The sequence below is a fragment of the Hyperolius riggenbachi genome, chromosome 8 (assembly GCF_040937935.1).
Source record: "Hyperolius riggenbachi isolate aHypRig1 chromosome 8, aHypRig1.pri, whole genome shotgun sequence".
Taxonomy (NCBI): domain Eukaryota; kingdom Metazoa; phylum Chordata; class Amphibia; order Anura; family Hyperoliidae; genus Hyperolius; species Hyperolius riggenbachi.
Window position 1 is genome coordinate 256047266 of NC_090653.1, and position 26213 is coordinate 256073478.

At 41.6% G+C, this 26213-nt stretch overlaps 1 protein-coding gene across 11 annotated transcripts in view; it reads right to left on the bottom strand.

Annotated features, from left to right (window-relative positions):
- GRIN1 (glutamate ionotropic receptor NMDA type subunit 1) overlaps positions 1-26213 on the bottom strand; it is a 199413-nt gene that overhangs the window by 124464 nt on the left and 48736 nt on the right. For 9 of the 11 annotated variants that reach the window (XR_011023218.1, XR_011023219.1, XR_011023217.1 and 6 more), the window contains exons 4-5: positions 18672-18734; positions 17747-17847 (exon numbers count right to left, since the gene is read on the bottom strand). Coding sequence is in view for 7 of the 11 variants with exons in the window: in XM_068248669.1 (XP_068104770.1) it covers positions 17747-17847; positions 18672-18734 (164 nt within the window). In the remaining 4 variants the exon portion in view is untranslated. The remainder of the gene's footprint in view (positions 1-17746; positions 17848-18671; positions 18735-26213) is intronic. The other 2 variants (XM_068248664.1, XM_068248667.1) reach the window with 1 other exon arrangement.

Genomic DNA, 26213 nt, shown 5'->3' on the forward strand with positions numbered 1-26213 from the left:
AAACTGTAGCACTGCAGGCATTTTCTGTATCAATTGCATTAGCTTCTGTGATAAAACATGTATGTTTTCACACATGCAGACACACATGGTACGCAGAAAACACATACAGGATACCGATACATGAGTGTGCTCCCAGCCTCAGCTTATTACACTCACTCTGTCCATCTCTGATAGAGCAGAACTGGCTCTGCAGACTTCTCCAGCATCCCTACAGTACACAGCACTTGGGGAGGGGTAGAGAGGCTGGGGGCTGGGAGCTGTACACAATATCCTGCTGCACACTGAATAGAGACTATCTACACATCTTTGCCTCTTTATCAGTGGCTGAGCAAGATGCAGTCATTAGAACAATTGTGCAGAGAGCAGAAAATGTTTTCTTTCCGTGCCCTTAGTTGTCAGTCTCTCAGGACATGGAAAATAAACTTATCCCCCCACGGGACCCCCAGTGCTTCTGGGCCCCCCTGCGTCTGCATCCCTTGCAGGGTCTATTGTTACGCCCCTGCCCATCACCCATAGTCACTGCACCCTGTTGCACCACTGACCGGGAGCCCTGGAATCAGCTTATTTGATCTTTCTAAGAAGGCTCCCCCTTTGTCCATATCCTGGATCAATAGGAACAGGGGCATAGCTAGAAATCAGAAAACAGGGGGTCCCATAGCAAATTTTTGGTTGACCCTCCCCCAAACCCAATAATGTTATAAGGCACCTCTATGCCCCTCCCCAACCACACCAATTTTAGACTGCTAGAGGGAATACCCAGTGTTAACTAGCCCTTCAGTAGCAATAGCCAGAGATACCTCCCATGTAGACCCCAGTATAGGTTGCCAAAGGAACCCTCCCGACAGTGTAGATAGCCAGAAGTAGTGCCCCCGAGTATAGGTAGCCCCCCCAGTAATACTATCCTAGCTAGAAGTAGTTCCCCCGAGTATAGGTGCACCCCTAGTCAGAGGTACCTGCCTCAGTATAGATAGCCAGTGCACCCCCAGAATAGGTAGGCAGATGTACCCCCTATAGGCAGCCAGATATAGCCTCCCCTGTATTGGTAGTCAGAAGGATCCTCTAGAGGTAGCCACTGCAGGTCTTTACGACGAGGTCCGCTGCAAAACCCCCATTTTGCCACTGCCGGCCACTCAGTGGGCCGTCCTGTGGCTACAGTCCCCATAACAACCACTATAGCTGCTATGCGTATCCCTACGCCACTGAATAGGAAGCATCCGCAGGAAATTCAAATAAGTCCTTCACAGTATTTTATTTTAGTTTCTCTCCAAGCATCTCCATAAGATTAGATTGGGCCTGATTCACAAAGCGGTGCTAACAGTTAGCACGCTGGTAAAAAGCCCCTTATCACGCCTAAACTCAGTTTAGGTGTGATAAGTTTAGGCGTGATAAGTTTAGGCGTGATAAGTTTAAGCACCAACTGGGTTAGCACCTCAGTGCACAGCTGATCAAAAGTTTTGCGCTAGCAAAGTCTGGTGCACTTTGCATAGAGTTTAATGGTGCTGCTTTGCGTGCGGGACTTTGCGCGCGATCTAAACTTACCTAAACTTATCATGCCTAAACTTATCACGCCTAAACTGCCTTTTCACCAGCGTGGTGCAATGGTTATCACACCTAAAGTCTCTAACTGGGTTAGCACCGCTTTGTGAATCGAGCCCATTGTGAGTTCCTCTGAGGACATGACTATGTAATCTGTAAAGTGCTGCAGAAGATGTCCCTGCTATATAAATACACAATAATAATATGATAGGACATTAGACTATGGTAGGATTAGAATGGGAACTCCTCTTGGGGACAGTTAGTGGCATGACTATGTACTCTGAAGTCCTATTATATAACCACATAATAAAAATATGGTAGAAACATTAGACTATGGCTATTATCTATAGTAATATTGTCCAGCTTTCTCCCCTTTCTCTCTGTGTCTTATCGTGTTGAGGAAATATAGGATAACCGTGACAAACAAGCCTTCAAACAACAATCTGATTTATGAGCGAACGTTGCACCGCACATCAACCCATGAACAGGCAAATCTACATTGCTTAGAAGGTCAGAGGAAGTCCTATTTGGAAATCAGGGATGGGCATGATTGAGCTAAAGTTACTGTTGTGTGTACTCTGTGTAGGTCTCCATGATACGTTGGTAATGAGTTACAAATCCTTCACATAAGCTATCAGCTTGTATTGGGTTACAGAATAATAATTATCAACAACAAACAGACTGAAGTGCCTTTGTGTTTCATACTCATGTATTCTGATACGTACGATCGTCCAATCAGTACCTGTGAAGCAAGAGGCTGGGGGGTTATATGTGCAGGTGCAGCCTACTGAGAGCTTCCAAACACTTTGGGGCTTATTAACAAGAATAGGCCTCCTTGTAAAGATGGCAATCAACTAATCCCATGTGCTAAAGTCCATACGCAATTTACTTTTTCTCCTGAACTTTCTCCCAGGAGATAATTTTCATCTTTTTTAGAATAACTTTTCAGTACTTTGCAATTTAAAAAGTACCAAAAAGTTGGTGAAAAAAAGTGCTATCAAAACTATTTTAGTCATGTCTTACTTTCTGTCACTCGACAGGATATCATAAATCCAGAGTTCAAACGTGACTGGGCAGACTACATACACCATTAGTTCTAAGCTAAAGAGAATTGAAAACCCATCTTCCCAGAACATGAAATAAAATGAATAGTGACAGTAAACACCATCTTACCAGCATATGAAACAAAAAATGAGAAAGTAAAAAGAATTGTGGCATTTAAAACCCATCATACCAGCTTTAGCTTAGAACTAATGGTGTATGTAGTCTGCCCAGTTACATTTGAACTCTGGATTTATGATGTCTCCCCATCACCCGGAGTCTGTTGTATGTTATGTATTAGGAAACTGGTGATCTTCTCTATTTAACTAGCATGCAAATGACACCCTCCTGAAGTGGCAATTCAGTCATCTAATTACATTTATTTATGTTTGCAAAATAATGTTTCTCCTCTGTATTTCCAGTATATATAAGCTGTGTTTTTTTACATTTGGTCAGTTTATGCAGGAACCAAGTCCAATGCAGGCTTATCAGCTGAAAGCTTACTTTTCATTTATCTCTAAGTTAGCCAATTAATGGTATCATCCTGATCCAAAACTTCTTTCTTTTACTGATGGCTAACACGGTACAACACTCTACTGCTTCCTCCAACAAACTAAGCATAGCAAAGTATAGGTATTTTTAAAGTGGGATGAAACTCACATTTCATCTATGGTCGAAAACATTAAACTCAGCATAAAACAGTTAGCTAAAAACATTTGAGTGGTTTCCAAGGCACTGGAAGGCTTAAAGTGGACCTAAACTCTTGCACAGGACACAATGAAAACAGAAAGAAATGCACCTTATGTGTTTTTAGAGAGAAGAGCTTGTCTAATTCCCCCTCATCTTCAAGTAATCACAAGTGTAGTTTGATCTCTCAGCTGTGTCAGCACAGAAATGTGTCAGTCCTCAGCAGAGACAGCTAATTTGTAAACACGGGATGCTAACCCTTTGTGTGCTTCTACGAAAGCAGAAAGTAGACACCTTCTAGATTTATTGCAAGAGTTCTGTAGCACAGAAATGTGTTTTTTTTTCTAAAAAAAGATTTTTTTTATGCTGTAGCTTATATTTTAGAGCAGAGAGGAAGTTCTGAGTTCAGGTCTTATTTAATACTTCACTTAGCTGCTAATTGATAAGATTGCCTTTGTGATCATTATCAAATTGCAAGTATACTAAGCTACTTGCTTAGTAATTAATTGCAAGTTAAACTAAATATTTGTCCAGCAATCATATTAATTAACTTCAGTGAGGTGTAAATGTGCAAATTATATCAGACCAGTCTTAAGGTCCGTACACACGCCGGACTGGAGGCAACGACGGGTCCGTCGTCACCTCCCGCTGGGTGGGCGTTCCAGCGACAGTTCGGCGTGTGTACAGTCTGTCGGCAGACTGATACAGCTGTTTCTGAGCGATCTGCTGGGCGGATCGCTCAGAAACAGCCGTATCAGTCTGCCGACAGACTGTACACACGCCGGACTGTCGCTGGAGCGCCCACCCAGCGGGAGGTGACGACGGACCCGTCGTTGCCTCCAGTCCGGCGTGAGTACGGACCTTTATAGTGTTTCATATGTGTTTGTTTCTTACTGTGTTTATAGTTTTAGAGCCAAAAATTAATTTTGAGTTCTATCCCAGTTTAATTAAAACAAGTGTTTTGATCTAGGGATCTTATGCGATTGCCATATCAAGTCAGGAAAGAGTGTTTAATCTAACTCATCTAATCTAATCTAACTAATTGGGGATTCAGGGTTTTTTGCCTACCATGAGCCTATCATCACATCATGGGCCATAATGTCTTTGTTCCTACCATGATTAGTGTTTCCCAAACTTGTCCTCAAGGTCACCCAGAGTGTACAGTATATTTTCTGCCAATCTCACAGGTAGTAAACCTGAAACAATTGCACAAATGTGAAGTGAGCCTTGAGGATGGAAGCAGGAAATTAGGGGGATGGAGGCCCATTTTGCATAGTGAGCGGCCCTAGCACCCGTTATTTATCGGCGCCCAGATTTCCACCCATAGCCATTATTAATATGGACACCTATGGAGGTGTCCAGGTTCCCTCAGCAACCAAAATCTTTTTTTGTGGTCTTTTAAAGTTAGGCAGCAGTGTTTCTATTTTAAGGTTAGGCATTGTGGGGAGGGGGGGGTCGTTTAGGGTAAGGCAGCAGCGGAGGGGGTGGTTAGGGTTAGGCATCAGCAGGAGCAGTGGTTAGGGTAAAGCAGTGGAGGGGAGGTGGTTAGGGTTAGGCATTGGCTGGAGTGGTGGTTTGTGTTAGGCATCAGACGGGGGCGCTAGGGCAGAGCCGGGACAAGGTCCTCCAGCACCCAAGGCTGAGACACCAAAGTGCGCCCCTCCATCCCTGCCACCCCAGCCGTCACACACTGATTGCTATTAGACTAAGAGGCGCCACAGGGCCCACAACCTCCCCAACACCTTAATATCTAGTTATCTGGCTTGCAGTCACTGCTATGTATCCCCTTTTCTTATTTCTTTCTGCTTCAAACACAATTAGGAATGACAGCTGAATGAATTGTGCGCCCCCTCCTACACTGCGCCCTGAGGCTGGAGCCTCTCCAGCCTATGCCTCGGCCCGGCCCTGCGCTAGGGTTAGACATCGGCAGGAGCAGTGGAGAACGAATCGAGAAGAGTAGAAGGCTAGGCACATCCAGTAAAAACGCCTTTTTATTGACAAAAGGTTTAAAAAACATACATAAGAATCCATGGCAAAATCCACATATGGAGAGAGGGAGTACAAGACACACACACAGACACACACCGCTGTGTGTCTTGTACTACCATGGATTCCTATGTGCGTTTTTTAAACTTTTTTTCAATAAAAAGGCGTTTTTACTGGTTGTTGGCCAGCCTGCTACTCTTCTCGATTTGTTCTGTGATGTTCTTTGTGCTTAGAGTACTCCATTCAGCCCCATCAGATGGTCTTGTGCACCTCTTCTACATCAGTTACTATTGGCAGGAGCAGTGGATAGGGTTAGGCATCAGCAGGAGCAGTGGTTAGGGTTAGGCATCATCAGGAGCAGTGGTTAGAGTAAGGCAGTGGAGGGGGGTTGGGTAGGGTTAGACATGGACAGGAGCGGTGGTTAGGGTAAGGCAGTGGAGGGGGGTTGATTAGGCATTGGCAGGAGCAGTAGTTAGGGTAAGGCAGCAGGGGGGGTAGTGTTAGGCATTGGCAGGAACTGTGGTTAGGGTAAGGCAGAAGAGGGGTGGGGGGTGGTCAGGGTTAGGCATTGGCAGAAGCGGTGGTTAGGGTAAGGCAGCAGGGGGAGGGGGTAGTGTTAGGCATTGGCAGGTGGGTAAGGCAGCAGAGGGGGGGTGGTCAGGGTTTGGCATTGGCAGGAGCAGTGGTTAGGGTAAGGCAGTGGAGAGAGGTTAGCTAGGCATGGGCAGGAGCAGTGGTTAGGGTAAGGCAGCAGAGGGGGGGTGGTTAGGGTTAAGCATCGTCAGGAGCTGTAGTTAGGGTAAGGCAGCAGAGGGGTGGTGGTTAGGGTTAAGCATCGTCAGGAGCTGTGGTTAGGGTAAGGCAGCAGAGGGGGGGGGGGGGGGGGTTAGGGTTAGGCATCGGCAGGAGCAGTGGTTAGAGTAAAGCAGTGGAGGGGGGTTGGTTAGGGTTAGGCATTAGCAGGAGTGGTGGTTAGGGTTAGGCATCAGCTAAAGTGGTGGTTTGTGTTAGTCGTCAGACAAAGGCGTAAGGGTTAGGCATCAGTAGAGGGAGGGCTCTTTGTGAGACTAGGGTTAGGTTTATTATAATGAGCACTGCAAAAGAGTAGAACTGTGAGAGAACACGGAAAAGCCGCCGCGTGTGCTGCTGAGGAGGCGGCTGATTCCGCGTCCAATGCGGCGGTTTGCACGCGGAAGCATGCATCTGGTGACAGGGCAGAACGCGGAAAAGCCGCCGCATGTAACAACAGTAAGGCGGCTGGTTCCGCGTCCAGCACGGCGGTTTGCACGCGGCAGCGTGTGTCTGGTGTGGCTGAGTCTGTTAGTGCACACAGGCTTAGAAATACTTGCGCGCGCGCTAAGAGGCAGAACTCTTATACTGGGCAAGGAGAGGTCAGCTGATCACGCCGATCAGCTGACTCCAGAGCAGTATTCTATTGGTTGATCATTTAGGGGTGGTGCCCGAGAGCACTACTCCATATATAGTTACTGCTGGCCAGTCTCAAGTTGTCTGCCGTTGCGAACACTACGTGGAAGTACTCAGACCTTAGTCAGATCCAACAGTGTGTTTGAACCAGGTGGACCTGGGAATTCACACTGAGCCAGATTACATGTATTGTTATTCTGTTTATGCTTAGACTAGTTCCAGGGTGTAGAGACCACGGACCTCACACCCAGACTAGGGAACTTGTATTATCATTTGTGTTATACTCCAGACTAGTTCCAGGGTGCTGAGACCAAGGACCTCACACTCAGACTAGGCATTGTTTGATATCTGTTATGACTTATTGCCAGTGGTGTAGCTAAGGAGCTGTGGGCCCCGATGCAAGTTTTACAATGGGGCCCCCCAAGCACTCTATACATAACAATTGACACGGCGTACCAAAACCTGCCAATGGCAACTACAGTGTCAGAGGTGCAAGAAGGGGATGGGGAACAGGCTGTTAATGATTACCACTATTCAAAGTATCTATAGAAGTGATTATTACCAGCACAGGACCAATAGAGAGCTAATACTGTATTTGAGGGAGAGCCCTTTGGGGCCCCTCTGGCCCAAGGGCCCCGATGCGGTCGCTACCTCTGCACCCCCTATTGCTACGCCCCTGCTTATTGCTTTCCTGACCACTCCTCTGTCCTCTGATTCAGTACCTCGCATATCTTATACTCTGTTGCCAAACCCTGCTAGCCTTGGATACCGAATCAGCCTTCTGTCTATGTACTTTATCTGACCGTGTGTTGCCCACCTGGCTTGCCCAACCTCGAGAGCTATCTCTCCCATTAAGAGATAGTCTCCAGATCAGATAGTGACATCCACCTTCAGGTGTCACTCACCTTCTGGCCCTTCCTACCTCCAGCCTGACTCCACCCCTTGGAGAGTCTCAGGCTGCTGGAAGGTTTCTGTGTCCTCAAGAGCAGTATTCCTTTACTGCCTTTGATCATCTGCTCAGCAGGTGCATTACTCAAAGCACTACTGTTACACCAAACACTCACATACCTATAGGTGTCCAGAGGTTAGCAATATATCTGTATTATCGGTGATTCTGCAGATCATCAATAATCAGGTATATATCTGCATTCTTGGTGATACTGCAGATCACCAATAATCAGATTCTGTCTGCGTGCTGACACCAATCGTTACAAGAACGTCAGAAAATTTACCAGTATTCTCCTACAGTCTATTTCAAATTTCCGAGTGCCTTTTTTGCACATACACCGTGAGGACAGGTTTTGGAAACACTGGCAGATGAGGCAGATTTCTATGAGGATACATGCTCACGATAAGACAGATGCTATGGTTCTTTTGTTCTAACGAGGCTTACAGGACTGTATAGACTGCATATGATATTTCCAGTCTTGACACTTGTGAGAACAGTTGTGTAAATACCATTGTGAATACTTCACGAATTGCTTTGCCAAACTATCAATAGAAGTAAGTGGTTTTTCTTCAGCTTCTGTTTAGGCTTTGTAACTATGTTGCAAGATAATCTGAAGGCCAGTATTTACATTCAGAATTGTCCTCTTTCTGAGCATTCACACATTCACACATAGCATTCTGTCTATCGCTAGTTGTTTTAGGCTCTAGAATTAATGTTAAAAAGAACCTTAAAGGGGCACTATGACGAACAATTGTAAAATTTTAAATTTGTGCAAACAGAGACAAATAAGAAGTATGTTTTTTCCAGAGTAAAATGAGCCATAAATTACTTTTAACTTCCTATGTTGCTGTCACTTACAGTAGGTAGTAGAAATCTGACAGAAGGGACAGGTTTTGGACTAGTCCAAGGATCGGCAGCCCGCGGCTCCAGAGCCGCATGCGGCTCTTTTTCACCTTCGCCGCGGCTCCGGTGTCAGTGGCTGCGGCGCGCGTGTGACGTGTGCTGTCGCTGGCCGGCAGCCTATCAGAGAGGCCGCCGGACCAGTGCAGTGCAGGGCTTCGGGCAACCATGATCCCGTAGCCCTGCAGTGTAATGCAGGCAGGAGGTGACGTCGGGAAGGAAGAGGATCGTGGGAGTTGCGCGCCACAAGGAGGTTGGGACAGGAGGAGATCGTGAATAAATGGGTTTTTCTTTTCAGATCTGCTGAAGGATTGTGCATATTGGGGTCAGATCTGCTGAAGGATTGTGCATATTGGGGTCATACCTGCTAACGATTTGTGCATATGGGGGTCATATCTGCTAACGATTTGTGCATATGGGGGTCATATCTGCTAACGATTTGTGTATATGGGGGTCATATCTGCTAACGATTTGTGCATATGGGGGTCATATCTGCTAACGATTTGTGCATATGGGGATCATATCTGCTAACGATTTGTGCATATGGGGGTCATATCTGCTAACGATTTGTGCATATGGGGGTCATATCTGCTAACGATTTGTGCATATGGGGGTCATATCTGCTAACGATTTATGCATATCAGGGTCATATCTGCTAACGATTTGTGCATATGGGGGTCATATCTGCTAACGATTTGTGCATATGGGGGTCATACCTGCTAACGATTTGTGCATATGGAGGTCATATCTGCTAACGATTTGTGCATATGAGGGTCATATCTGCTAACGACATTCACTAAGTGCTTTTGAAAATAAAGAAATCCCTGAGAATCCCCCATAAAGAGATGGACTAGTCCAAAACCTTTCACTTCTGTCAGATTTCTACTACTTACTGTAAGTGACAGCAACATAGGAGAAAAGTAATTTATGGCTCATTTTACTCTGGAAAAAAAACGTACTTCTTATTTGTATATGTTTGCGCATATTTTAAATTTTACAATTTTTTTTGCCATAGTGCCCCTTTAAGTGAAAATAAACTAATGAGGTAAACCATTGTATCTATTTACCTATGGCTATAAATGACTTTTTAGACCTCCCCCAGATTCATGTTATGTTTAAAAACTTAAAAAAGTAAAAAAATTTTTGTCTCTGCTCAATGACAGTGTATTTCTGTGATTCTGAGAGCTACAATCAGGAGCCCCCGTAACAAGGGATCCTGCAAGGGATGCAGCCACAGGGGGGCCCAGAAACCACAGGGAGAGCCATCCTGAGAGACTGAAAACTAAGAACAAGGAGAGAAAAAACTTTCTGCTCTCTGTATAATTGTTCTAATGACTGCATCTGCGCAGCCACTGATAAGGAATCAAACAAAGTTTTTCAGACAAAGATTTGTAGACAGTCCCTATTTAGTGTGCAGCAGGCTCTTCCGTACAGCGCCCAGCCCCCAACCTCTCTATCCCTCCCCAAGTGCTCTGTACTGTAGTGATGCTGGTGAAGTCTGCAGAGCCAGTTTTGCTCCATCAGAGATTGACAGAGTGAGTATAATAAGCTGAGGCTCGGGGCACACACGTCTGTCGGTTTTCTGTATGCGTCATCTGCATCACAGACGCTAATGTAATTGATAGAGAAAATGCATGCTGTCTGTTTTTATCTGCATGGGGAAAACACATCCAAGTGAGCACTAGCCAAATGAATAACATTGGTCCTCAGTTTACCTGTGCAGAAAGCGGAGAGAGGGGGTTATTTTGGTGGGAGGGGGCCCCTTCCAAAGTTTTGCAGGGGGGCCCCAGTGATTTCTAGTTATGCCCCTGGATACAATGGGCTTGATTCACAAAGCGGTGATAACTCAGTTATCACGCCTAAAAGACTTTAGGCGTGATAAGCGGTGCAAAGCTGAGTTATCACCGATTTGTGCTGCTCTTCGCACGAAGCTCCCGCGCGCAAAGTTTTGCGCGCGTAGCGCACCGCGCTGCGCGCGCAAAGTCCCATAGGGCTCAATGGACGCTGCGCGCGAAGCAGGGCACACTGCGCGCGCAGCGCGGTGCGCTACGCGCGCAAAACTTTGCGCGCGGGAGATCGCGCGAGTTTCTTCTTATCACTCCTAAACTGAGTTTAGGCGTGATAAAGGGCTTTTCACAGGCGTGCAAACACTTTGCACCGCTTTGTGAATCAAGCCCAATATATGAACTATTGGCCTTTTTTATCTATTCTCTGTTCTCAGAAGCCATTCTCTGCCAGGAAAGTGTTTTATGGTTTAATTCCATATCATTGAGGGTTACGATATATAGGGCTTGATTCACAAAAGAGTGCTAACTGTTAGCACGGCCGTTTTCGCGCGAATTTTCGCTTTGCGCGCGATCGTGAATTTTCGCGCGAAAACGATATCGATTTCGCGGTAAAATTCGCGTTTGCGCGCAAAAACGTTATCGTTTCGCGCGAAAATTCGTGATCGCGCGCAATGCGAAAATTCACGCAAAAACGGCCGTGCTAACAGTTAGCACTCTTTTGTGAATCAAGCCCATATAGTCCAACTGGATCCTGACTGGAGAGACACTGGGCCTGATTCACAAAGCGGTGCAAACTTTTTCGCGGACTTTTGCGCGCGCAATTTGCCGCGATTCGCGCGAATTGCGGCAAATTGCGCGCGCAAAAGTCCGCGATCGCGCGAATCGCGGCAAATTGCGCGCGCAAAAGTCCGCGAAAAAGTTTGCACCGCTTTGTGAATCAGGACCACTGTCACTTGCATAGCTGAATATTTTAACTCTTTCAGGCAGAGAAACTGAAACTGAATTTCCACTGTTATAACATTCCTTTTCATTATTCCAAAGTTACTCCATCATAACAGAAGTATGACATGGGGGGGTTGATTCATAAACAAGTGCTGCTGAAGCAGCGCTCGTTAAAGAATAATTAGCAGCCACTATGCAGAGTACACTCACTCCTTACAGCGTAATCGTGCCTTACTTAGTTACGCACGTTGCTTCTATAGCAACGCGCTCTCTTAACCTCTTGAGGACCATGGTGTTAAACCCCCTAGTGACCAGGCTATTTTTTACTTAATTGGCCACTGCAGCTTTAAGGCAAAGCTGCAGGGCCGCACAACACAGCACACAAGTGATTCCCCCCCCCCCTTTTTCCCCCCACTAACAGAGCTCTCTGTTGGTGGGGTCTGATCCCTCACAGTGTTTGTTTTTTTTTACAAATATTTACATTATTATTTTTGTAATAAATATTGTCATTTTTTTTTTTTTTTTTTTTTTTTTTACTAAAACCCCTCCCTCCCCCCAGCCGGCCAATCCTGGCGATCGGCTGTCATAGGCTTCTGCCTATGAGAGCCGATCACTCTCTTGTCCCGCAGAGGGACAGCCGTGTCACACGGCTGTCCCCAGTACAGCGCTGCTGCTGATCGCAGCGCTGTACATGTAAATACACGGCGGTTTCGCAGTGTAACAGTCTTCCGAGCGGCAATCGTCGCTCGGAGACTGAAGGCAGAGCTCTGCTCCGCCCCCCAAGCAAGAGATGCGCACGCAAATTGCGCGCGATCTCCTGCAAAACAGAGCCCCAGGACTTTACACCAATCGGCGTTAGGCGGCCCTGGGGCTGCCGCCGCGGCCACGCCCATCGGCGACACGCGGTCGGCTAGAGGTTAAATATCGGCCGCTGCTGTGAAGTGTAGCGACCGTGATACTTCACTAGCATGCCCGCTACTATGTTAAGTAACATAGTTACTATAACTATGTTAATTAACATAGTAGCGGCCGCGCTAGTGAGGTATTAGGGTCGCGATACTTCATAGCAACTGCTGGTGTTAAAAGAAGCGTGCTTTGTTATAGCAGCAACGTGCGTAACTAAGTAAGGCACGATGACGCTGTAAGGAGCGAGCAAGGCTTGCATAGCAGCCGCTGAAGCAGCACTCGTTTATGAATCAACCCCATAGTGTGTTGTAATGATCTACATGTTTCATTGTAACTGTGAGGCCCCATGGTTGTCTGCAGGCTACTTACATTTTAAAGAGAACCCGAGGCAGCATTGAAAAAGTAAAAAAAAAAAAAACATACCACCTGCTCCCCGCCGCCTCCCGGATGAATCTGTACTTCCTGGGTCACGGCTTAGCTGCTGATTAGAGGAAACTGGTGGAGGCGGGGGAGTGAGGTGACAGAGGCGGGTGAGCGAGCTGACGGAGGCTGGGGAGTGAGGCAGGGGTGCGAGCAGGGAGAGCAGGTGATTGACGTCTGGAAGGGCAAAAGGAGGCTAGCGACAATCAGATTGTTGCTAGACTGGTACTAGATTTGGAGGGGGACAACAGAGCCCAGGGGAGACTAACAGCAGCACCAGAAAGACACAGAGGCATGTCATTGGGCAGAGAACATGACTCTGTGTCCTATAATCTATACACAGTCCGCTTCGGGTACTCTTTAAAGTGAAGCTGAACTCTTGCACAGCACACAATGAAAAGTCTTCATTCCACATATCGTTGAAGTCCACTGCTCTGTGTTCTGTGGTTATTTAGCCAGATCAAAGTGTCTAATTGGCTTTTATCAGCAGCCCTGAATAGACTGTAGGAGAGCTCTGCCAAGGGAGCTCCTCCCATAGAGTAAATACTGAGGTTTCAGTGCTCCATGCAAAGTTAAACCAAGTTTTACATTTCTGTTTTGTTAATATTTGGTTCACATGGGCTTCTGCTGAGCTTCTGCTTAGCGTTTCATTCAAGCGGTGTTTTTTTTTTTTCCCCAAAAAAATGCCAGCATTTAACAGCTTAGCTTTTAATGGCTTTTGAAGGCTTTTAATGGCTTTTTTTAATCCGTGTGAACCAGCCCTGATAGGGTTATCATGCTGTGGCTAATCATTTAGGGCAGAGAGAAAACTCTGAGCTTAGTTTCACTTAAAGAGACTCTGAAGTCTCTAAAAAATCCTCATTTTATAACAAAATCCTGATTAACATATTAGCCCAACCTAATCCGCTGCATTCCCGCCGCTGTACACTATCTAAATGCCCCCAAACTCCCCGGGGGGCAATCCGGGCAGCACTTCCATGAGAGGCAGAGCTATGAGCCGCAGCTCTGCCTCTCAGCGCGTCTGTCAGCCCGGATCGCCGCCTCTCCCCCGCCCCTCTCAGTCTTCCTTCACTGAGAGGGGCGGGGGAGAGGTGGAGATTCGCCACTGATAGACGGGAATGGAGGCAGAGCTGTGGCTCATAGCTCTGCCTCCAACAGCAGCAAAATCCAGGATCAAGAAAGTCGTGGATTTTGCAGGGGAGAGGGAGGGCAAGTTTGGGGGGATTTAGATAGTGTACAGCAGTGGGGATGCGGCAGTTTATATAGGGCTATGATGTTAATCAGGATTTTGTCATATAAAAAGGATTTTTAAGAGACTTCAGTGTCTCTTTAAACTGTACATTGTTCATGTCATTAGTTGTATTTATTTTGCAATAAAAGTTGCTTTTTTGAAAACACTTATTTATCAGTGTTGAGCCCTTCATTTATTGTTTGCATTTCTGTAAAAAAATAATATGCATGCTGTACTAATTTATCACACTCATTAGTGACATACAGTACATTTCTCTATGCCCACCCACTTCCGTCCCTGTCAATATACACACAATCCCCTTTAATTTGATGGGGACCACAATAATTAGGGTTGATTAACGCAGCCAAATTCTGATTTTGCTAAAATTCGATGTTCCGCAGGCAAATATCGTGTTCTGATTTTCATGTTCTGAGGTATTTTCTATTGAAATCAAAAGTGTTGATTTCCACGGTTAATAGCAAAGGCCCCATACATGCTATCGTTAACAAATTTGCCAGGTATGGTGCATGAAAAAAACAACACGTTTTTGAAAAGGCTGTAGTTTGTAAGAAAATAGATTTTAAAAAGGTTTTTTTCTCCCAATAATCCTAACATTTATGTAGTGCTTTTCTCCTGTTGGACTCAAAGCACTCAAGAGGTGCAGCCACTAAAGGCAGCTCAAGAGGCCACACCTGCAGTGTTAGAAAGTCTTGCCCAAGGACTTCTTACTGAATAGGTACTGACCCGAGCCAGGATTTGAACCCTGGTTTCCCATGTCGAAGGCAGAGCCCTTAACCAGTGCACTATCCAGCAACCTTTTTATTTTTTCAACTTGGTAAAGTTACACTTTGCTGTGGTACACTGTACTGCATCCCAAGTTCTGAGTTGTATATATTTCAGGAAAATGGACAGCATGAGGTTCCCCCTCCTGAGCCTATTCAACCCCTTCTCTCCCATGCAGGCTGAGATAGCCAGAATGCAGAGACCGCACTGCATCATTTTTAACAGGCCGCATTTCCCATGCTATGGGGGGTGGCTCTGGAAGAGAGGGGTGGCCAAGCCTCCCGCTCTTCCCCAGAGCCTTTGTCCAAGGTGGGGGTTGGGGTTCAAGTTGACATCTGGGGGTCCTCTTTAACAAATGGACCACTAGATGCCCGTCCACAGTAAAATGAATATAGGGGTACCCATTTCCAAAAAGACTAAAAAAAACACACAACCAAGCACAAGGTCCTTAATTGTTCTAAACTAACCATGAATACTTATCTTTGTATAATCCCACGCCAGTATTCTCAAATGTGATCCAATGCCAGTATCCTCTAAGGAGGTCCCATGCTACTGCTTAGCCTATTAAACTTCCGGCGTTGAATGGCTATAGACAACCTCTGCATCGGTATTGCAAAGGCTGGGAATGCGAAAATTGGCTTCTCAAACAAGAATCTTTGGCATATAACTATGTCAACAAGATGGCCCCCACGTGGAGGCCACGCTAAAGCGGCACAGCGAGCGGTTTTCCACATGGATCAGGTGTCAAGGGCACCAGGGTTGCCCTGGTACCCTGGAGCCCCAATCCATGTAAAAAAAAAAAAAACTTGTTCTGCCACTGTAACGTGGCCTCCATAGATCAGGGGTCCTCCAGCGTCCATCCTATTGGCGTCACTATTTGCTTCAGAAGCCAATTTTCAAACGATCACTTCTGAGGATACTGGTGCGGGATTATCCAAAGGTAAGTAGTCATGGTGAATTTAGAACAATAAAGGACTTAAAGGAAACCAGAGATGAATGCTTTGGCACAAAATAAACATATTCCCCAATCAATTTTACAAAATAAATACTATACCTGGTATTTTCGCCGCTCTGGTGTGCCGTTTTTTGTGGTTTTTTTGTGTAGTTTTTTTTGTGTAGTTTTTTTTTTTTTTACTAAAACTCAATGGAAAACACAGTTCATTAGAAACGCATATTATTTTGTGGGCTGTGTGCAAAATGAAATCACCATTTCTAAAAACTTCAAATGACTAACAAATATAGGTTAAAAAAACATTTTTCAATATACCCTTACATTAGCAGCTCCTCCCATCTCATCACAGCTCTCTGCGATGCTGCAAGTATACAGAACTGGAAAACAGAGCCAGAAGGGGGCAGGCTTGGGCTTTAAAAGACATCAGAGAAGACAGACTCAGCTATAATGATTCCTGAGCAAAGCCAGACTGAATGCTCAGTAGGGGATTTTATCAGGGCTGTTAACAAGCAGGCTGAGCAGTGAAGGATGAAGCAGAGAGCAGGGAAGGTGTTTTCTATAATGTTCCCACTGATATATACGGTGAAATACATGAGGGTGCTTCGTCTCTGGTTCACTTCAATGTGTGGTTGTGTCTTTATCTCTTTTTTAACTCTCGTGGAAATTGGTAAGGCGTAGGTCAATACCCCCATACTCATTTCACCTGTGGAGGAAGTGGGGTTTTGCTTGTTAAATGGGACCCCCGGATGCCACGCCACAATGAAACCCACCCTCTTCCAGGGTGTCGGCAGCCCCCACACCTCCTGGGCACTGGGCATTGGGAAGAGCCCCATTTCCATGGATTAGACAAGAGAGAGGGGGAAGCTTGGCCACCCCTCTCCTCCAACCCCCCTTCCCCCTCATGCCATGGACCACAGCAAAGTGTCATTTAATCCAGCTTAAAAAAAACATCCTATAAAACTTTAAATATAATTAATTAATTAATTAATTAATTAATTAATTAAAAATAAACAATACACAATCTTTTCACAGCATTTTTACCATGGTCCTACTAACCTCTCTAACATATGTGGAACATTTGGTGATGACCACATGTACAGGGACTTTGCGAATTAAGTGCTTTTGACTTCAACGGAACAATGGAACACAGTACTCAGTACAGAGCAATGTTCAATTTTTGTGTTTGTACTGTTCCGATTCTGAAAGCTCAATCTTAAAAGTGAACACTAATGGTCCAATTTCTAGCGAAAATCTTTCGAGCGATCAGAAATTCTGATCGGAAGAAAAATCGTTCACTACACCATCAACGAACCAATCATTGCTTTCTATCTATCACAACCAATCAAGAAAATCCAAGTTTTGGTTTGACAAAAATCCAGTCAGATGATTTTTTAAATAATCGTTCATAATCGATTGTGCCCATCAACTGAGATTATTTTAAACCAATCCGATCAGAATTTCTGATCGCTCAAACGATTTTTCACTGGCAATTGGACCGTTAGTGGCCCCCGGGACTCTGACCTGTAAATAAATACAGCGTGACAGTACTGCGCATGCACGGTTTAATCGCGCATGCTCAGTACTTTCATGCCGGCCGCTGTGATGACTCGAGGCGGCCAAAGTGGTGACAACTGACGTCACCTTTCAGGAAGAAGGATCCCAACACTCGGGCCCAGTGTCGCCGGGAGCCGCCAGGAACCATTTCTGTATTATACACACCATTTCTGGCCAGGCCCTGGGAGAGGAGCCAGATGGACGCCGAGGGACCTCCCCACCTACGATGGGGTGGAGAAAGCCCCAGGTAAGTTCCGATTTTGTATTTATTTACAGCTCGGAGTCCCTTTAACAATGATGTGGCCTACATAACAGAAAGGGGGGCTACACTATTCTGTTTACTGAAGATGTACATCAATGTTGTCTATGTTTTCATCTTTTCTTTTCTTTTTTCAAGATGCAGTAGGTTTTTTTGTTTTTGTTTTTTTTTGTTTACCAATTTTCATGATTAATTTAAAATGATCATCTGTTTAATGCATATAAAATAGTTTTCGTACTGAAGCTCTAAAAAATATTATACATTCTATTCTAAGCAAAATATTTTCTGCATAAGACAGTGTTGTTAATAAGAAAAATATAATTCTGAAAAGCTTGGGCAATTGATTTCTGTAAGCTGGATTAGTACAGTTTTTGTTATTTGAACCTACCTTGCAGAGAGGATGATCACTCTTGCTTCCAGGCCTTTTGCTTCAGTCAGAAGTGCAGTTACATTTTTGGTTCCAGGCTCAAAATGAAGAACTTTCTCTGCCTGTGATTGGTGTGAGCAAACGGAGTTAGCACAGGCATCAAATACCTCGCAGAGAGAGAAAAAGCCATGCTATCTAGAAAAAGAAGGTTAAATAGTCTTCGCGCAAATAAATTAGATTTTTTAAAATATCTGTCCAATATTTTCTTTCAACTATTTTTCCCTTTTTTTTTTTTTTTTTTTTTTTCTCTTCTCTTTGATTGATTTTTGCACTCTGCATGCAAACTGAAGTCCGCCAAGACCCAAAAAGAAAAAGAAAAAGAAGGACGTGCATTTTAAAAGAGTAAAAAAAAAGTCTGGAAATGCGATTAAAAAAAAAAAATCCAATGAGTATCCTCTTCCCAAAATCAAAAAACCAAAAAGAATATGTCAGAAATAAAAAAGAGAAAAATGTGTTTTTTTAAACAAAAGATTGGCCTTTGAAGAATAATTTGTTTATATTATACTGCAAAATTAATCTTCTTAAAAAAAATAATAAGAAAGAAGAAACTTGCAGGTTAATTCACTAGTTCACATGCATGCCTAACAAACTTTAGTTGCTGGAGGTGCCCACAATTTAATTTGCATTGCGATAATTATTTTTGCTGGCCCCTCCAGCATCAAAGGATCAACAAGACTTACTGTAGGGGCAGGCTGAGCACTTACATTTTATCCATTCTCTTGTCCAATCCATTACTGGATTGCACAATAATAGCAGACAGTCACGGACCACCTAATTTAGGTGGGGGGAGGGAGTTAACAATTTAGAGCGCATAGATTTTTGGTTTTGGGGTGTCTGTGACTTAGTTAGAACCGGTGGGCTACGTGCATTTTCCATGCATATATACCTTGGGTCCACGCTTGTTGTCATAGGAAAGTTGTTCGAGGTTTTCATAGTTCCTTTTTTTACTCTGATGAATAATGTGCACAGAGAAAATATGTAGACACAGAAGAATATTATAAACAGTTGAATATGGTGTGTAGTAAAGCAATCCAACAACCACCTCATCTCTCCACCTCTGCTAAAGGGTAATAATAACACTGGAGCTTGCAAAACAATCATATGATGTATGTCAGTGATGTATATTTGGTGGTTTTGAGCAACAGTCGCTACCAGAATGCATAAATAAAAAACTATAATATTTTATATTTATGGTTGGAATGCAAAATGTGTTTATTTGGTGTTTGGGATGCCAAAATGAAAGGTGCGTTATGGTTTATTTATGTATTTTTTATATAAACATTTCTCTTAATGTATTTAATTATTGAGTCAATGGCCCTTATGCAAATTACTTTTTCTCCTAATCACCTCCTTATCAATAAAATACCCTTTTAGGCCACCTGCAAGAGTAAAAATACTAAAAAATAATCTGCAGAGTACTGAAAAATTATTTTACATTGAATATGTGATCTTCAATTTAAAATAATGATCTTCTAGGATAAATGTACAAGAAAAGGTGAATTTAAAAAGGGTCCGTGGGCCCAATCCAATTCACTTTTTTATCCTAGGTAATATTTTTAACAACAAAACGCCTTTTAAAGAGACACTGAAGCGAAAAAAAAATGATGATATTATGATTTGTATGTGTAGTCGTACAGCTAAGAAATAAAACATTAAGATCAGATACATCAGTCTAATTGTTTCCAGTACAGGAAGAGTTAAGAAACTCCAGTTGTTATCTCTATACAAAAAAGCCATTAAACTCTACGACTTTGTGGAGAGGGCTGTTTTCTGACTTTTATTATCTCAACTGTTAGTTAACTATTTACTTTTTCTCTGCCAGATGAGCGGTCATTAGTTCACAGACTGCTCTGAAAGAATCATTTTGAATGCTGAGTGTTGTGTAATCTGCACATATTAGAGAATGATGCAATGTTAGAAAAAACACTGTATACCTGAAAATAAAAATATGAGAATATTTTCTTTGCTGCTAATCTTCTAGTAATTATTCATAGTACACAACCAATTCATTATATCATATTTTTTTTTCGCTTCAGTGTCTCTTTAAGTCACCAGCAAACAAGAAAACGCTTTAATAATTTTTGACAGTACTTTTCCTCCTATTTTTGGCACTTGTTCAATCCAAAAGAGCAGAAAAGCTAGGAGAAAACTCAAGAGAAAAGGTAGATTGAATAAGGGCCAATTGTATTCAAAACCATTAGCAACATAGTGGGGATATGAGGCTTATCAATAATTTAAAAAAGCAAAAAATTTAACTTGATACAATTCCTAAAATGCAAATTTCCACTGAGCAAGGAAGGAAAAGTAAAGTGAATTCTCATATCAAAGCCAGTAGCTGCTAAACCGTTATCCAGAAGCCTAGGAGTCCAGACTGGCTACATTTCATTCTCTCTCTGGGTCATTAGAGATTTGCACATTAAGAGAGTTTTTTATTAACACTACTGCTACTAACATTAATAATAAATTCAAGTACAATTTATTTCTGGCTTATTTAATAAGTATTTTCTTCCACTGAATTTAGTTTAATAGATCCTCTACATATTTTATTTGTGCATATATCAATGCCACTTTTTATGTTTTCAGTTAAATTTCAATTTATTTACGATATAAACTTCTATACTGTCATTTGTATTTTAGTTTAACTTTTGTAGTTTTTTTTCTTTAAGACTATCTGTACTTTTATATTAATTATTTTTTAAAGGACCTCTGTCACGAAAATCTTGAAATTTAAAATACACGTTAACATATACAAATAAGAAGTATGTTTCTCCCAGAGTTAAATGAGCCATAAATTACTTTTCTCCTATGTTGCTGTCACTTACAGTAAATAGTAGAAATCTGACATTACCGACAGATTTTGGACTAGCCCATCTTCTCATAGGGGGGTTCTTTGGGTTTTACTTTATTTTAAAAAGCACTTAGTGAATGGTAGTTGCTCCGTCCGACTGCCAAAAAAAGTGTACAGTGAGGAGGGAGGCTGGCCAGCATCATTGTATAAATCTTGTTAAGGGAGTGTCTTTATAAAGAATAAAGGCCATACTGAGAATCCCCTATGAAGAGATGGACTAACTCAACCTGTCGGTGATGTCAGATTTCTACTACCTACTGTAAGTGACAGCAACATAGGAAAAAAGTAATTTATGGCTCATTTTACTCTGGAAGAAATGTACTTCTTATTCGTATGTGTTTTAAATTTTAAGATTTTCGCGACAGTTCCTCTTTAAGCTACGTTCACACTGTGGCCCTTATTCAATTCACCTTTTCTCTTAAGTTTTCTCCCAGGAGATCATTTTTCATATTTTCTTTCAAATAACTTTTAAGCACTTTGCAAAAGAAAAAGTAGATGAAAAGGTACTGCTAAAATTATTCTGAGTATTTTCTTGCTTGCTGGTGGCTTAAAAGGAATTTTATTGATAAAGATCTGAAAATATCAACAAGGAGAATACTTAAAGGAAAACTATCGATTCACTATTTTTTTTTCAATTGACACAGGAATTGTTTGGGAAGTGCTGCTAAGTACTGGTGTATACATTTTAGTAGCAACTTCTTTGTTTACTGTTATCAATATACATTTAAACTTTACTGACGCCAAAACCGACGGCTGACTGAGCCATGAGGAGAGGGGAAATTCCCCTCACACTTGATCAGTTAACTCTGTGTAGCTCTGTGTGTGACAGAGAAGAGAGAGAGAGAGAGAGCTTCCAACAGCTGCAGATCCTGTGTCCTGTGTTTATGACTGACGTGTCTGAAGAGAGCAGAGGAAATGTAACTAATTGTCACAGCTTTTCCTACTGTTTTTGCTTTCAGAGTTTGATATGTTTGATATTTGCTTTCTGTAGTCTGATATGCAACTCTGGCTGTGCATTGAAGCAGACACCCCTTCTGCAATTGATTTGTCCCAATACAGCTAAATCCTACCCTCAATAAATTACAGCTTTTGCCTCTGATATTTAACATGAAAAGTAGGAAAATGTTTACACAGCTACTTAGACATTATTTGCACACTGTCATTTTAGAACACTTGGGTATCGATAGTATTCCTTTAAGAGAAAAAGAGCCCATGCCGATTCACTTTATCTCCTACATTTTCTTGTAGGTGATATTTTCACATTACAAATAAAATACATTTTAAGCCACCAGCAAGAAGAAAATACTCAGAATAATTTTGACAGTACTTTTTGACCTTCTTTTTGGTACTTTTTCAATTGCAGACTCCAAAAGTTATTTTAAACAGAAGATGAAAAATTATCTCCTAGGAAACTTAGGAGAAAATTGAATAGGATCGGTCCCAAAGTGAATTAAATAAGGACCCGTGTATGTTGCATAGCACCCACCTCACAATGTGGGCATATTACAATGCGGACTGGCCTCTGCACGTTATAACATACACTTTATTTTTATAGCAGGGAAATTGCTATGGTAACAGGCTTGTTAAGGTTCACATTATCTAGAAAATCCGAAGTCTTCGGGTTCTCTCCATGACTTATTCCAGACCTCATGCAACATGGTTTGTTTGAATATGCCTGTCCAACTGTATGGGCACTGTATTCACATGCAGTAATGCAGCACGCAGAAATTTGCAAAGTGTGAACACGCCCTAACACTTTCAACCTAGAGGCCTTGCCTGTTTTATAGATATAAGAAGACAACAATTATATACAGCTTGTTTTGAGATGATTTTGATTCATACATGTGCCCAGGAGCATTGTCTAACAATTTACGCTGGGATATAAAAATATATTAATTTTAATAGAGTTTATTTTACTGCTTTTTTTTGATTAGTTTATTTTTAGTTTAGTTTTTGATTTGATTATTTTTTGATTAGAAAGCATGGTGTTCCAGTATCAAAATCTCTTTAAAACTATATGGGTTTTTTTGTTTAAAGGACAACTATCAAAGTTAGCTAAAATTCTAAATGCCACAAATATTTCCTGTAATTACTAACAAAGCAATACAAGGGTTTTTTTCATCTCTTCATTTGTGTGAAGAAAAAATGACACTGTGGGAATTACTATAGAGAACTGTGCTCAGGACATCCAGAATACAGAGACAGTCCTCACTAACAGTAACACTGTGAGTAAAATGAGTTCAGAATGATAGAAAGGAGAAATATAGCTTCAAATGTGAGCAAATAATCATCACCTGTAGCTCTGTATGTGTACCCGTCTGTGTGTGTCTCTCTCTGCCACGCAGTCTAAATTAAACAGTTTACAGCCGGGGACAAGTGTAACCTAGCTACATATTACAGCTCTGCCTCCCCTCCCTTCGATGACGACACAATTGTTACATTCAGCTGGGTAAATAAAGCTACTTTTTGCACTCAGGCTGTGCTGAGAAACCTCTGAAAAGAATTTGAATGTTGCTGGGTAAAAGCTCTATAGGAATGTGGGTTTTACAGAGAAAACTGTTTCTTTGATAGTTGTTCTTTAAAGGGAAATTGAAGTAAAGGGATATGGAGGCTTAGGGCCCTTTTACACTTAATGTATTGGTATGCGTTAGTATGCGGTGCATTTTTTTCTCCATAGAAGTGCATTGTGAAAAAGCTTTCAGTTAGAATGAGTGTAGTGGAAAATGAGCCATAGGAAAACATGGGCATTACTTTGAAAATCAGTTGTCTTTCAGTTATAACTGAGAGCAACTGATTAAGTGTAAAATGGCCTTTACATATTTATTTAACTTTAAAGAATATCTTGCTGATCCTCTGCTTTTAATACTTTTAGCCATAGACCCTGAACAAGCATTCAGATCATATGTGTCTGACAAAAATCCGACAAGATTATCTGCATGCTTCAGGTGTGTGATTCAGACACTACTGATACTAGAATGATCAGCAGGGCTGCCAGGCAACTGGTATTGTTTTAAAGGAATAAATATGGCAGCCTCCATATGCCCCTTACTTCAGGTGTACTTTAAATAGCCTACAATGCTTTCCATGAGTAATTCTAGTACATTACATTTTTGTATTGATTTATATCTTTAATTTTAAATATTTCAGTTAAAACTTTAAGTAATATTACATTTATTTTTCCTAAAGGTTGCAGTTAATTTGCAGTTAATTATTTTAGACAAATAATAATAATAAAAGCAACAACTGACTGAATAAAGAATTACGTACATAATATATTTTGCTTGTACTTGTAGTCTGTAATAAAATGAATAACATCTAACTTTAAGACTGAAATATTATAGTATCTGCATACCACTTTATTAGTCTTCTTAAAAACTCTAAAACCCAGCAAAATGGGGTGCTTTATTTCAGGATCTGAATAATAAATTCCCCATGCCCCGTATGCTTGTGTGGGCTTAGCCTAAATATTTTTGCAAATGGGAAGTATGAAAGCTTACTGGTTAGCATTGTGGCATTGTACTGATTAGATTGAGTTTGTTTTTTTCCAAATGCGAATATGTGCTTGAAATATTCAATCTGATTTTAAACACCTATTGTGTTCTTGATCCAACTTCTTGAAATTGTGTGGTGTATCACACAATTTTGGATCGGGCACTAAATTGTTCTATGTTCTCTGCATAGTGCTGCTGAATTGAATGATAAGTGAATAAAATACATATTATTATTATTATTATTATTATTATTATTATTATTAAGAAGTAAAAAAAAGACTCTCTGTTAAGTTGAATTATTTTCACTGTCTCCAAGTGAGCTAAAGAGATTATAAAAACATAACAACTACGCTATTGTGGCAGATACCCAAACACTTGCTACCCAACGACCATTACTATGCAGCATCAGGAAGCTGCTAAACCTGTTTGTATTAGAATGTTCATACTTAAAGGAATACTATCGATTCACATATTTTTTTCAATTGACACAGGAATTGTTTGGGAAGTGCTGCTAAGTACTGGTGTATACATTTTAGTAGCAACTTCTTTGTTTACTGTTAGCAAAATACATTCAATCTTTACTGACGCCAAAACTGACGGCTGACTGAGCCATGAGGAGAGGGGAAATTCCCCTCACACTTGATCAGTTAACTCTATGTGTAGCTCTGTGTGTGACAGAGAGAACAGCTGCAGCTCCTGTGTCCTGTGTTTCTGACTGAAGTGTCTGAAGAGAGCAGAGGATATGTAACTAATTGTCACAGCTTTTCATACTGTTTTTGCTTTCAGAGTCTGATATGTTTGATATTTGCTTTCTGTAGTCTGATATGCAACTCTGGTTGTGCATTGAAGCAGACACCCCTTCTGCAATTGATTTGTCCCAATAAAGCTAAATCCTACCCTCAATAAATTACAGCTTTTGCTTCTGATATTTACCATGAAAAGTAGGAAAATGTTTACACAGCTACTTAGACATTATTTGCACACTGTCATTTTAGAACACTTGGGTATCGATAGTATTCCTTTAATCATCTGTGGATGTTTATAATAGTCCCAGCTATGAAAACTAGTGCATAATGAAAGCAAAATGTATTTCTATCTATGTCTACTTTTATTTTTTGAAACATTATACCTATTTCCCCAATTGACTGCTAATAATTGCATTATTTAATCTTGCCTATTCCATGTAACTCAATATAGAAATGCAAACTCATATCGCTATATTGTTCATTAAATTAAAATTGCACACATAGTGTTATTGGGATTTTGTGTTTGATATATCAATATTAAACATATGGTGCTGAGAAAAAAATTCTATGCAGACATATTATGGACAAATAAGGACATCTGTTTGTCAAAAAGACAGATCATCTGTATTTTGTATTGTCAAAAAGACAAAAAATCTGTATCATCTTCTCAGCAAATAAAAACAAAACAAAACAAAAAACTGTCTTTTTATAATATAAGAAAAGACAAAAAGCAAGGGTTTAGCACTTCATTACAGCTTAAATAGGCCTAACACAAAAGGCTGAAAGTTCCACCTACCGTACTTTTTGTCTCCTTATACCTTTCCTTTATTTTTTTTACTTATTTGCTTATTCATAAAAATGAAAATGACATATAATTATTTCCCACCGCGATGCTCAGTGTTGCCAGTTTCAGTTAGCTGAAGCAATTGTTTATCTCAGACACGACGTTTAGGTTGTGACAACAATTGTGAATCTGGAAGGCTGATTTTTATTTTATTTTTCATAGAATTGCAAATTAACTTTTTGGTGGACAATATATTCCATGTATAAAAGAAAAGGTTTTTTTTGTTTTTTTTTTAAATTAAATCAAGGAAAGGGGAATGCATTGATATCAGAAGCAGTGTTGCCACAGGACAAGCAACCTGACTTTGGCCTTGTTTTATTATATTACCTCAAAATTTTTTTAATAGGTTCCTACTCCATGGTATGGAATTTTGCTATAATTATTTTTGCATTGTGTTGAGCGGTGTTAAAAGGCCAGGAGTATACACATATTCCCCTACTTACATTTTTTGCATTACTCATACATTCTAATTTACTGACTTCAAGCTGTTGTGTAGAAA